General features: G+C 37.8%; 1 protein-coding gene across 3 annotated transcripts in view; it reads left to right on the top strand.

Moving 5' to 3' along the window:
- The window catches only part of LOC118822865 (formin-like protein 13), a 57,647-nt gene that overhangs the window by 15,364 nt on the left and 27,388 nt on the right, over positions 1–14,895 (top strand). For all 3 annotated transcript variants that reach the window (XM_036592186.1, XM_036592185.1, XM_036592184.1), the window contains exons 5-6: positions 2,680–2,770; positions 8,705–8,791. In XM_036592186.1, the coding sequence (XP_036448079.1) occupies positions 2,680–2,770; positions 8,705–8,791 (178 nt within the window). The remainder of the gene's footprint in view (positions 1–2,679; positions 2,771–8,704; positions 8,792–14,895) is intronic.

Below are 14,895 nucleotides of genomic sequence, written 5' to 3'. Positions count from 1 at the left end.
CCACTTTCACATTCGGAACGTATCGGTTCACTTTCTATTGCAAACGTTAGATTAGAGCAAAACTGAAGATGCTGCTGGAACGTTGATCACAGCTTTCAAAGAAAAGAGGCTCTCTCTACAGGATCAGAATACTTCATTTTCAACTGAATTTACATGAAGTGGAAATTTGTCTTTGGCAATGGCATATAAAATCCTACATACCGTAACCGACAAAAACATTTGAACTTCAAGGTAAATGATGTATGAAATAAATGACTGAATAACAAATTAACAGGCGTAGAAATTAATACTTATTAGTACCCTGGCATATATTTAGCAAACAGGAAGTGATAGACTTGCATGTAAAATGCATGTAAAAAAGCCCAATGACAGAATAGACGCAGTCCACAACAATAAACAAACAAACGATTTATTTAAATCTACAATTTTTTAAAATGATCATCTCATTTGTTGAAGGAAAATGTTATCTAACAGCAGCCGGCCCTGTATGAAAAAGTAACTGCTCCCTTAGTTACTCATTCAACCAATGAAACAAATTTAGTGGATAATTGGGATCAATTAAACCAGACCCACTCAGGCTTGAGCACTGCCAGCCCTGCTGAATCTAAACATCACTTAAACGAGAAGCTGTCTAAAAGCTCTTAACAAACTGTACCTACATTATACACACTATATCTTACCATTTAATTTCAAAAGAAATTCCATCAGAGATGAGAAAGAAAATACTTGAAATATATCAGTCTGGAAATGGTTACAAGGCCGTTACTAAGGCTCTGGGACTCCAGCAAATGACAGTGAGAGCCATTATCTCCATATGGAGAAAACTTGGAACAGTGGTGAATCTTGCCAAAAGTGGCCAGCCAACCAAAATTACTTCCAAGAACACAGCGACGACTCATCCAGTAAGTCATAAAAGACCCCAAGAAGAATGCTAAAGGAACTACAAGCCTTGCTCACTTCAGATAAGGCCAGCATTCACTAATTGCACCATTACAAATTCACCATATTCCACCATTACTAAGAGGCAAAATGACATCCATGGGAGAGTTGCGAGGCAAAAACAACTTTTAACCAAGAAGAGCATAAAGGCTCATCACACATTTGCTGAAAAGTGCCTTCAGGGCCTGGGTGATTTGCCATTATTGACAGAACTGTGAATTCTGCTCTCTATCCAAAAATGCTGCACTTTTAGAAGTAAATGTACTGTGCAGGTACATTTTTGTTTATCAAGGTACAAACAATGTTGATGTTCTCTCAAAGGTACAACAGTGGTTTTAAGGTCAAACTGTGTACCTTAAATAAGTTTGTCTAGGTGAAAAGTATATATTTGTACCTTTTCATAACCTAATGTTTTAAAACAGAACAAGAAAATGTGTGTGGAGACAATACAACTTAGAAAATATCATTTCAATGAATTATGGTACAATTATGTTCCCTGACTAAAGGTACCGAGATGAACCCTTGAGAGTACCACCCCAGTGATAAGAGGGACACTGCTCCAGTGACAGTTTCATGGCTTTTTTTTCTGAGAGCGTGCAGGTGAATGTCCTACCATCAGGCTGTGATCTAAAGCTCAAGCGCAGTTTGTTTATGCACGAAGACAATGATCTGAAGCACAAGAGCAAGTTCATCTGTAAATGGCTCAATAGAAAAAAAAAGTTTTGGAGTGGCTTAGTCAAAGTCCTGCCATGAAACCCACTGAGATACTGTGGCAGGATCTAAAATGGACAGTTAATGTTCGAAAGCCCTCCAGTGTTGCTGAATTAAAGCAGTTCTGCAAAGAAGAGTGGACTGCAATTCTTCCACACTGTTACATGAAGCGTTTGGTTGCAGTTGTGGCTGCTAAAGGTGGCACAACCAGTTACTACATTTAGCTTTTTTGAAACCGTATTTTGCGTTTCATGTTCTCTGTCTTATATTTTGTATGAGGTTCTAAAATTATTTAGGCTGACAAATATGCAAGAATAGAGAAAATCTCAGGGAAAATACTTTTTCATGCCACTGTATCTGTGTTGTCCTCACATCAGTTTTGGCAGCAGTAAGGAGCTTTGACATCATCCAGTTAGGCACCACTGATATCACCCTAATGTGGCTTCATTGTGAGGGGCACAGACAGATTAACATTTTGCTGGCGCTTTCAATTTCACATGTTAATGCTGCATTCATGAATAATTTAAGGCGGAAACAGGAAGTTTTCGAGAATTTTTTTAATTCCCATATCTCTGACTTGCAATTCTATGACCCTTTAGGATTTCTAAATTTATTGAACTGTAGGCTTTAGTGTTGATTTTCAGCGCTATTAATGATGAACTAACATGGCCTACATCCACTTTTAAAACACTATCCATACAGTTCTTCTTAGTCATTTTTGTATACTGTGTAAAAACTGTTTAAGTGCTTTTTATACTCATAGAACAGCCAAACAAGGACTAGATTACTGCAAATCCAATTTTCCGACCTCAGACAGTTCAGGAGTTCACAGTAAAAGCACATAACAGTGAGGTTTAACAAAGAATTTAAAGGAAGGATTTCTCATTGTCATCAGTTCATCATGACTGGTAATCCATTGAAAGTCAGTGATGAATTCAGTGATGCTAAGTCACATAGAAGCAAATCAAATTGTCTCCTATGAGTAGCTTGTATTACATGTTTTGTATGTGTGTTTTTATTTTTTATCAGGTATGTGCCAACTGCAGATGATAAAGAAATGTATAGGTCATACAAAGGAGATGTGAGTGAACTGCACTTGGTGGATCAGTACATGCTGGAGGTAAGACATACTGGTTGAACATTTAGAAGTTTGAATGGTGTGGCAGTGACCAAAAAAAATTAATGTAGACATAATTCATTACTTTTTTGCTGCTTTTTCCTTGGTATTCATAACAAAAAGCATCATCTTTTAGTCACAGTATCACATGTCAGATGCCCATTAACTTGTCTTACTCTCACACACACTGATTGGACAGACTGTGCAGCAGCTGGGACTGCTTTGGGCGATATCCAGCACATTGTCTTTACACCCCTTCTGTGCTCAGGGAAACACAGTGACACTTCTCTCAGTCAGATGCCTGGGCTTCATGTGCCACTTGCTCATGTGTGGCCTGAAATGATCTGCAGAATTACTAGAGGTCAGCTTTACTGGACAAAGACTTTATTCGTATACAATACCTGCCAAAAGTTGGGCAGCACCTAGTTAAGGGTGGCTGACATGGCAAAAATATTGCAGTATCATGACATCACAGGACTTGAAGGCAATTCACATCTGACATTTGTAAACAAGTTGGAATGTATAGAGTTCACTAGCAAAACAAAATAAATACAGTGTGAATATACTATTTAAGAATGAACAGATGGAAATAAATACGATTGGTAAAAATAAATGACTAAAATAAGATGATGTTACTATATAGGCTGATGTCCATTTAGGCACTTGTTACTATGCAGTTTATGCAGCTACTAGTATTCAACTATTACTCAAACAAATACTCTCAACGAAATTTAAACTAGAATTTCAAACTGCAAAAAAAACAACTATAGTAGCATGTACATAGTATTATGGGGGGAGTATTTTGTGCATGAAAGATGTTTATAAGTGGATTGCTTTTGTGTCAAATCTTAAATATCGAAAAAAACATGGCGATATCTTTGAGTAAAGCTTGCATCCTAACTGAGCAAAGTCTACTGCTGTACTACTTTAGCATTGTGAAAACATTTCACAATCATAGGCATTTTGATCTTAAGGCTCAGCCTTAAATGCTTTAAATTTGTTTCTAAGATAAATATAAATAGCGGAGTTGGTGTTGATGTTGATGCATTAATTTATTTCCAAAAACACCCCACATGACTCTTCTTGAGGGTGAAGTTAGTGCATAACTAAACTAAAAACATGCACATTGAAACTATGTAATAACGTCATTAAAACATAGTAACAATGATAACTGTACTTGAATGCATTTATTAAAACATGTATGATCTATTTATTATTTAAATGTGTCCAATTTTTCATACTGACATATACTAAATCAGCACAACAGTTTTACGTATGTGTGGCAATGTCTGCCAGCAGCTACTAATCCACTCCCCAGTCAACTAATAAAATACTGTATAATCTCACTTGAATCTACAAGTTACAGTTGAGATAAAGGCATGGCAGTGTTGGGGCAGGCGGGTCATGCCACGTACAACAAAGTGTTATGCCTGTGAGTAAACATGCAAAGATACCTTGGTTATTTTCTGAATGCTTCAAACAAGCATTAACTTTTAAAGAGATGCCACAAATTTCACAAACACTTCAATGTTGTGACTATATCCTGCTCCCAATGGCAGAACTGGCACTGCTTGCTACTGATTTAGCTTGATAAAAAAGCCTAATTTACAATATAACACGGAAAGAGAAGCCAAGCTCTGTTTCTGTTATTAAACTGGTAGGGGAGACTGAGGACAGTTGCAACACTTTTTGCATTTCTCTCAGTTATTCAGAGACATTTTGGACTAGGCCAACCATATTTTTATATATTAAACTTATATCTGTCTGATAAATAAGCATTCCATTTAAAGATGATTATATATGACATATCAATCGCAATATTTATTTGAATGGAAGAAGTCATATGTTGCAACTGACCCCAACCTTGGGGACAGCTGCAGCATGGATCAGGGACAGTTAAAATTTTTAAAAATACATTACATTTCACTAATTAACTTCTGATTTTTGTCTCAATAAGCACAGCAATCTGAAAATATGCATTGCTTTACAATATCATAGTAGTATTTATTTGTACCATAATATTGTAGTATTATTTATTTATTTAGTAATATTTATCACTTCCCTGACTGTCCTGCTCTTATCTCTGATTATATTTGAGGCTCATTCCAAAAGAACTGAGGGAACCCCTCTGTTAGTAACCTTCTTCCTTACTCTTGGCATAGCCTACTAAAAACAAATTGAATTGAGTTTCTACTTTTAGATAATTTATTCACTGTATGACACCCCCCCACCCACACACACACACATATATAAGAAAATACAAACAAGTTATTTTGGGAATTATTTTGTTTATCATTAACCTCTCATGGTCTTATAATATATTTGCCTGTTTTGCTCATAATAAGCAATACAATAGATTGACTGTGCCTATGTTGAACTAAAAATTATGAAAAATGATGAAAAAGACACACTGACCCTGACACATGCTAACCATGTCAATTAGAAGTTAACAAAATAAAACTTACTTTGTTTATGATTGGAAGAATAAGACTTGTTGCAACTGTCCCCAGTCTTCCCTACTGTTAGTTTTCTATAGGTGAGTCACTTGTTTTCTTATGCTGCACAATTGCAAAATTACTCAGAATGACTATCGCTACATGATCACTATATGGTTGTAACCAGGTCATCAACTCTTCTGGCTTTTGTTTATTCATAATTTATAATGCAGATGACATGTACGTATCACTGAAGGCTAGTCTGGCTGAATGCTTCCAAGCAATACCTGAAAAAAGGCCATTTAATAGACCTGTTTTCTTTGTAGAATGTCAGCAAACTTTTAAAAGCAAAACATTGCTGCAAAATTTTCAAATTCATTGCAATTTATTGACCTAATCAAAGAAAAAATAATACTATTCCACTGCCCAACAAGGCACAAATGGACATTAATCTGTGTCATATTTGAGTTTATTTAAACAGATTAGTTTAAAATGAAACATATATACACTTAGGTTTATACATGACATACATTATGCTGTAGTCTCTAGCATTTTTCTCAGTTTCTATCAGTCTGCCTCCACTAACTGCTCTCTCTTTTCTTTGCACAAACTTTTTAGTGAGTTTGACTTTATTGGTTCTGCAGTCCTGTGGCCATTCATTTATGGTTAGTTTCTGATCACCAGACCACTGTCCGAAAGTTACTTTTGGTGATTGAGTATTCTGAGTTAGTTTAATATACACAGTGATTCTTTTCAGACCATATCCTAGAATTTATTACTTTGAGACATGTTTTAAATTTTTTTTAATCTGTTTGAAGGATCTGCAGAAACTCTGGTATAGTCGCAGTAATGCACTAAAGGTGTGCTATGCATACGTATTAGAACTGGTGTACTTTGGTTGTAGGCACCACACGGTATATATTTATATAGTATATAGTTGTGTATGTATACAAAATATATAGTATATAGTATGTATTTATACATTTTGGTAAAAAACAATGTTATTTAATGGTTTAGATGTTTTCACTGTTGTTGTAAAATGTGGAAATTATTAAAAATAATGAAATATCTTCCTGAGTAGGAGTGTCCAAACTTCTGACTGGTACTGTATGTGTGTTGGTGAGTGGACCACAGTTAACCTCTTAAAATCCCAGGCTTATTACATACTGAGGCTCATTATTCAGTAACTGCAGGGACCTCAGTGCAAACTGGTTGAGCTATTCTTAGGTAAGTGTGTAATAAACTTTGGGCCTGCCAGTGGGCCCTGGCCATTTAAGGCATTACTATCAGTCAGTTCAGGTCCATGACTTAGTTTCACATTGTCTAGCAGTGAGCTTGTGATCTAAAACCATTCTAAAGCCCTGTTCAAGCTGGATTAGTTTTACCTGGGGAGGTGCTGTAATTTGAGCGATTACTGGCAAGATCCATGATTTTAATCCAGTATGAATCTGCCTTGTCCATAATTTTTACCAGTCTGCACAGTAATAGTTTCAGGCTGAATTACCTTCTGTAATTCAGAGCTGCTCAATAATGGTAGCGCTGTTCGAATCAGCATCACAGTAATGTAATCACATAACCAGATAATAGAAAATGGCGCATCTGTTTTTTTTTCACATATTCCCTCCCTTACAATATGATTATGCACCATAATTTGGACTTGCCATTGATAACGGGCATCATCCCATGATGAGGTGAGATGTAAAGTCTCCTCCCTCGTCCAGTGTCACTTTTTTTTTTCACAGTGTGTTGTCATTCAGAAGTGTGGTGCCTGTGCATAATGCTGAGGTAAACGTCTGTGTGATGATGTTTCGATCCGGGCTATTTGTGGTAATTACACAGATCCTTTATCCCGTACGAATCGGCCTATTTAGCTTGAATAGGACTTAATTATTAGAATATTGGAAAAGATTCTGTACTAGATCACTGTCCATCTAGAATATAATGACATGTAGATGAATATTCTGTGCTCAGCCAAAGTTCACACTGATGGAAAAAACAGCCGTGCAAAAATCCTGTCTCTTTTCTTCCCAGAAAATCCTCACCAACCTAAAATCTCTGAGAAGGTTTAATGTGACACTTTATGATTTGTGTTCTTGCCTGGACTGAAGTGTTTAGGGAAATTTAAGACCAAATGGATCTCAGGCTTGCTTTTTTCTGTTTAGATTTTCTCTATTATATTTACAGAAAAACTACCTCAAACAAAAAACAGTCACCTGAACTGTCTTACAGTGTTTTATTTACTTTATGAACTTTTTTCATGTGTGTATTTACTTTGAGGGACAACAAGTATTCAGACACTCTTGTTTTTTTTATAGTTCCAGTGCGCATATGCACTTCAAATTTGCACATTTGTAATGTCTTTTGACTTATAAATATGAACAAAAAATATGTATTCATGAGAAAGAAAAGGTTAAAAGTGTTCAGATAAATAAAAGATATATTATAGACAAATTACTATAAAAAAAAACCATACAGCTACAGAGCTACAGAGCTCTAGCAAAGACCTTTAACATTTCTGTCAATAAAATTATTTCAATGATATGCAATTAGAAATCAGTTGAAACTGCAGTTAATCATCCCTGGACAGGAATGCCGTGCAACATTTCTCTCAGACTAGTGATAAGTATGGTAAGGCAGAAGCTAGCAGTCATTTGAAAGTAACTCCATGCGAAACTCCTCTGCTATAAAAGAAAAAGTGTATTACTGAGTATTACATGTAATCACGGGGTAACATGAATATACTAGAGCAGAATTTAATCTCAACAAAATGCAAGATGCTAGTTTCAACAAGACAATGACCCCAAACATACAGTCAAAATAAATCAAGACTGGTTTCTAAAAAGTCTGAAGGTCATTGCATGGCCTAGCCAATCTTCTGACTTTAGAGCCATTGTAAATTTATGGAGGATTTTAAAATTGCGAGTTCAACAGAGTGATCCTTGTAGCCCTAGAGAATTGCCAAGAGGAATGGGCTACAACTGATCCACAGTGCTCCAAAAGCTAATTTCTAATGTTATTAACTTGTGGTGCCTGAATATTTTTTCAGTTTAGTTTATCAATTTAGTTTTTTAAATCTATCTTTGATTATGCTTATGAAGACATCATTTTGTGTTCATATTAATAAGTACAAACTCAAAAGATGTGTGTAAATTAGAAGTGAATATTTACATGGGAACTATATTACACCACAAAAACAAAAATGTCTGATTACTTGTTTCCCCTCACTGTAGTTTCCACTCATGCTATATACTGCAATTGTGGTATAGCATGCAGTACATTACAAACACACTGGCAGGCCTTTATGTGACATGGTTAAACACTGGTCTGTGTTGATCTTGACCCAAATGAATTCATCTCGATTCATCAGAACACCCACAGAAACATCTGAGGTTGGTCAGGATGCTTGCCACATCACCGATAGAGAAGAGAAACAGTGAGAGCTTGATTGAAAATGAAGACATGTTTGACAGTTTTTAATCACTATGTGTCACTTCCTCCTCAGCTGTGTAATATCCCGTACCTGAGCCCTCAGCTGGACCTGTTGCTGACCCTCAGAGAACTGCCCATCAGCATGGATGACCTGAAACCGGTCAGTCAATCTCTGTCTCTTTCTCTCTTTTATTCACACTATCCTTTTCTCCAGACTTGTCCCTGAATTATGGGCTGCTATTCATTCAGAGGTTAGTTAGCAATGGAGCTGAATACATTATTTGGAATGAACAGATAATGTGTGCTAAACAGATACAAATTAGAATACATTGTGAATGTAGAACAGATGAGATTGTATTTATACCTGTGCAGGTACTTCTGAAAGATTTTCCAGCTGTAGAAAAAACAGCTTTCGAATCATTTTGATGGTACACTGATTTGCAATAGGTAGAATGGCGTCTCTGTCATTGCTACTCCAAGCCTGGAATGCCTGCTATAGCATTATGTAACTTTGGTGGAGCGTGCACAAGACCTCTCTCGAGAACTGCCAAATGCTTTGTGGCACCATGTCACATACCAACAACTATGGGTCAAGCTGTGAGAAGAAGCTAGCTCAGTATTCCCAGTATGGACATCACAGCAGAGGCTGTGAAGAGCCCGAAAAAGACGTTGTCGGAGGACACGAGGAAGAGGAAAAGAAAAAGACTGGACAAAAGTAAATCTCAGGCTGGCTGTTACTCGTTGGTGAGAGCTAAAAGACATAAAAGGATGCAAGACAGATGCTGAACAGTATTTTAGCAAAACTAAAACTTGAACATTCTTTTTTGTTATTCTTGTTATGTTAGTTTTTATAAACTAATAATAAAACTTCGCAGACTCATATTTGTGTACAATTCTGTAAGATTGCTCTAACTTGTCATGTCGAGATGATTCTTTCACTTCTGATGTCTTTGCTGGTTCTGTATCCTTCATAACCTCTGCAAAAAGCTGGTGATTGGGTTACTCTGGAACCACTCCTTCAGTGTAAATCCAGTTTAAATTTGGTTGTGGGACATTCAGCTGCTCAGTGTTGGTTTTGTTGTGCGTGCAACTACTTAACCACAGACAGGGGCGGTCTTTGCACTAGGCCAAGGTAGGCAGCTGCCTAGGGCCCCATCAGCCAAGGGCCCCCAAAAAATGTTTAATTAGCTATACTGTAGGTGTTGATGTTCAATTCTATTCTAAAATATATACATATTTTAAAAAATATCTGTTATTTGCAATTGCAGTGATTACTTTGTCATTTTCAATGTAAGAATAGTGAGGAAAGCAATACGTGTTACTACACTACCAAAGCTAACTTTGATTTTCAGTCAGAACAGATTGCTGATCAAAACAGGCTTCAGCGTTGGGTAATTATTAAAAAAGTAATTAATTACAAGGTACTAAGTACTTCTCTCAAAATGTACTGGGATTACATTACTGATTACTTCCTGGAAAAAGCAATCTCACTTCACATTACCTACACATTGCTCTGTACCAAATTATTTTACTATATTGGCAGACAATGTTGTTCATTACAATATAGTGAGAAAATTTTACTTAATAAAACATAATTAATGTAAAATAATAAATGTTTTAAAACATAATTATTACAGTTTCAAAATGAGACATATTAGATACATTGACCAAATTTAAGATTTCACTTGCCAGCTTTTACAGTGTAGATGGACGCACCACTCAGGAGCCCAGAGCCCCAACCAATTTAAAAATGCACATGCAGGGGCAACCAGCACAGTTGAAATAGGCCCTATAAATCCCCCAGTATTTTGTAAAAGACATCTCATTTAATAACTTTCTATGAGGTTGCTTTAGAGTAAATTAGATTAACAGAGCAGTTCACATCAAAACACATTAAGGGTCCATATCCTACATTTTTCCTACATTTTATTTTTTCCCTTATGGTCCACATTATAAATTTTTTGTAGGTTATGTAAGTCATTTTCTTTGAAGGCATAAAATAAATTAAAAAGAATATAAGTGCAAATGCAATGTCTATATAAAAGAAAAAAAAATGTAAATGAACTAAGCATTATAGTTTTACAGTCAGACCTTGGGTTTCTATATAAATTGTTACTTTTACCTTGTGGCTGAAATGAGTGAGAGAGGAGATCTAACTTGGATCAATTGTCCCAAGCAAAAGAAAAAAGAAAAGAGGTTGGCTATACAACTGAATAGAGGTGGACTATACAACTGAATAGAGGTGAACTCTACAACCAAATAGATGTGCAAATCAGTATCTGTTAACATCCCTACAGAGTAAGTTATTTGCTTCACACTTTCTGAATTGACATTTAGTGGCTGTTTGAAATCTGTGGGGAGAAGTAGCTACTGTGACTCGTGTTTTCTCCATGAAGCTGAAATTGGCTTCCTATTTGCCAGCTTCTCATTAAAAATTTCCATTCCATCTTAAATGGAGCAGGAGTAACATGTAACTGCTCCTCCATTTAAGATGGAAGGGAAAATTTAAATGCAAAAGTGACTGATTTTAGCTTCGTGTTTTTTCCTTGCTCCCATAACTGACAAATGCAGTGTCTTCACAAATTAGCATATTTGATGTTTCAGCACGGGTATTCGATCCTTGTGTTGAGCAATGTTGACACACTGTCACTGTTTGATTTACCACTTTTTGTCCATCAGTGTTGTACTTGACTAAGGGAATGGGGTTCCCTTCCAGCGAACTCTGCTGCACGTTTGGAAGCTCTCCACTCTTGGTGTCACATGTGGGATTGGTTCTTTTTGTAACATGACTGCTTCAAGTTATCATGTCACTTCCCTTATTAAGTTTTGCGTGGAAAGGATTGTTGTGGACAGCAGAAGAGACAGCTCCTCGTTTGCTGGTGCTCAGGTGCTCCTGCACAGTGAAATGCCATGTATCCAAAAAGCACTGTTCTTCGCCGCTTGAGTGTTTGTATCAAAGAAAAAAAAAATAAAAAGGCAAACAAATGAAATTTCTGCCCACCATTTTGCAAACTTGCGTGCAGAAAAGTGACGTATGGAGTTGCAATCAATCCATGGTACAGATGGAATTCTTGTGTGTGAAGGCAAACCAGTGATAATGAGCCCCAAACGAGCCTCAAGTATTTGTAACAAGTGTGGAAATGCCCTAACTGTAATCGATTCACAGCGTGTATCATCTCGCAACCCCCCCCTAACAAAAAAAACTATATTAACATGTGTATTGTGACACCCCACTAAACAGATACAGATGCAGATTGTGGCTTTGTGCTAATAATGGGGTAGTAGGGGTGTCGCAGATGTTCTGATTTAGACTAGAGGACAGTGTTCTGTAGAAGAAAAGCTCCAAAGATGCAATCATTACTCCTTCTAAGTTAAGGAAAAGTAGAGAATATATGCAAGTGAATGCCAATTGATGTGTGAGAGTGTGCGCACAAGCATTTGTTTTGTAGTTAACAGTGCATTGCAGTGGTGATTACGATTGACAGCGGGCTCATAACTAGAAATTGAAAAGTTTGTTTTTGGAAAAACAATCTCATATGAAGTCGGGCCTCTTGTACGCTCTGAGTGGAAACCCAGATTGCATTGCGAAAGCCTCATGAAGGTGCTTCCTGGCAAACTATATGCAAAAAAAAAGGAAGAAAAAGAAAAAACTCCCAAAGAGAAAGAATAAAAAGCTCATTCACTAATGCAAAAGATAATTCTGGTAGACAGCAGGCTCCTGGAGAAATAAATGAAATGGATTTGTGGGAGAGGAAAAAAAAAGTCATGCATTAATGTGTAGTTGCTTTGCTCCTAAAGATTCTGCACTTAGAGCTGGGTGAGGGTTTTTCTAATGGCCAATCTCTTTGGAGTCCTTCAGATCCTTTATTACAGGGAGAAAGGTAAGGTGGGGCCAGAGGGGAGAACGGCACCATAAGCAGTTTGATAGCCTTCCTTGGCTGAACGGAGACAAAGAGAAAAGTTTTATCCTCCAATTCCTCTTCAATTTCCCCAGTTGTTTGGGAAGTTAGCCTTCATTTGAGTCTCTTTCGTGATCATTGGTCTTTTGCTTTCTCATTACATGCGCTATTTTCTGAAACCGGATGCACTCGCTTAGCTGAAAACACCCTTCATTGGACGAAAGTGCAGCGTTATGGGAAGGCAGCATATGGCATTAGTCTTCAGAAAACTCCATAAGCTAACCGTTGATGAAAGTCTGAAGTCGGGTGTCAAAACCAGCGTGTGAGGAGGGGATTTGTCTGAGGTTATGGGGAATATACAGTGGAGGAATTGTACTTGACTCAGCAGTTGTGTGCCATTCGAGGGCTTACATTCTAGCCTTGGGGATTGACAGTTATTTCAGCAGCAGTTGCATGTGTCCTTCTGTCCCTCTGTTCTTCTTTCTGTGTCCTCACTGTGTCACCTACTGACGTGAAGCCGGGAACATTGAAATTATTAGTGGAACTCATGCAGACGAGCTAGTGACAATTGTGAGTTTCTGTTCACAGTTACAAATCAGTAAAAGTTATTACTGTGTGTGCGATGTTGTCGGGGTGCCAGCTCCATCTAACAGAAAACCAGGAGATTATTTGTTTTTTTGTTTTTCCTTGGGGGAGAGTCTACTGCAGCTTTTTTTCGCAGCTGTAAATCTGACAGTAAATGTACAGAAATGTTTTCCTGCATACTGCAACACCCTTGTTAAAAAGACACTCAAACATTCATGTATTTTACTTTGATTTTGCGTCCATGTTCTTTCATAAATGAAAACCATTTTTTATAATAAATGGCCTGTTTAAAATAAAAACCCACTAAAAATCTCTGTAGCACCCCATGTACTACCCCAGGAGGAGGAAGGATGCATGAGGCAGAGTGGACAGTTTCAGCAGACACATACTTTATTTTCTTACACAAAACAAACACAACTATACTAAACCCCACCGATTTTCAGGTGCTTTTAACTCTATAGTGTCTTTTAACACCACAGGCTTTTCAACTTTCCCCTGTCCGCTTCTGCTCTGCCGATCGTCTGTTTCTCCCTCTCTCGTCAGTGTCTGCTCCTTTTAAAGGTGCCTGCATTGCCAAAGCCAAACCAGCATCAGCTGGCTCTTGTTAAGGGCAGCGTGAACCCCTGAGGTGAGAGGGAAAGAGAGGGCTTGTTGCTCTGTTTACTTGTCACTGCCCCACTCCGCAGCACAGCCACCAGGGCAGAACATCAGGTGTAGTGCAGTGCAAAACAGGAGGCAGGGGCTTGAGCACTGGCCTCATGTCACATCTTGTGGCTCTCAGTGGCACTCTGGGCTCGGGCAGCATCCTCACACCTCCCCTCGCTTCTCTCATTGCCGGGCGGAGCTCTGGCACTGTCCTCATGCCACCTCTCAAGGCTCTCGTTGTTTTCCGGGGCTTGGGCACCATCCTCATGCCGCCTCTCGTGGCTCTGTCTGGGGCTCAGGTACCTGGAACAGTCTCCTTGACGGTTGGAAATCCTACCTTCCAAACTACTCAGAATTAGTCATAGGCCTGTGAAACATTTATTCTATTTGAGTTTTTGCTGTTTAAACAGACAGTATTCAAATGCCCCTATGAGAAAATATTTCAGATGAAAATGAAAACAGAAGATCTGGCTGTCAGTGAGCTTTGGTGGGCCACCATTGCTCATAGTTTTTGTGCTGTGTCCTGTATCACAGGATTTAGTCAGCTCTCATCAGCACTGTGTTGGCTGATTGAGCATGTGGAATTGGTGGTCAGCCTTCAGAGAGTTCCAAATCTGCAATGAGGAGGGAAACTAAAGAGAGCAAAGCAAGCAAACTACTCTCTCGTGAGGACACAGATAGAGTAGCCTGATTTTTCTACACCAGTGGAAAAAGCAATGTTTCATCACTAGAAATGGGCATTTGAACTTGATTTTTGCTGTTTGAATGTCCAACTTTTGAAACAAATAATTTTTGAGTATCATGTTCCCAATGAGAAGTATTTAATATTGTTAATGGTAAACACATAGGATGAACACGTGAGACCAAGCAACAGATATTCATCCATATTTTAGGGACATTTCGTGGACTTCTTGTCATAACAATGTCAGTTATGACTGAATGCCTATATTAATTAATTACCACACAAACATACATGGTTAAGTAGCCATTTTACCCTGGTAGCCTTTTTTTTACCAGTGCTATGAGATTTTATTTTAGTGCCAAGCTAACGGTGGACCTTCTTTTCAAGCCTGTGCACGTTTGATGTCTTTCGAAAAACTCAGAATCTGACCCCACCCTTATTTTAACCCCTTAA

Source organism: Colossoma macropomum, unplaced genomic scaffold (assembly GCF_904425465.1).
Source record: "Colossoma macropomum unplaced genomic scaffold, Colossoma_macropomum, whole genome shotgun sequence".
Lineage (NCBI taxonomy): Eukaryota > Metazoa > Chordata > Actinopteri > Characiformes > Serrasalmidae > Colossoma > Colossoma macropomum.
The sequence above is the reverse complement of the archived record's forward strand: the minus strand, read 5'-3'. Positions and strand labels throughout refer to the sequence as shown.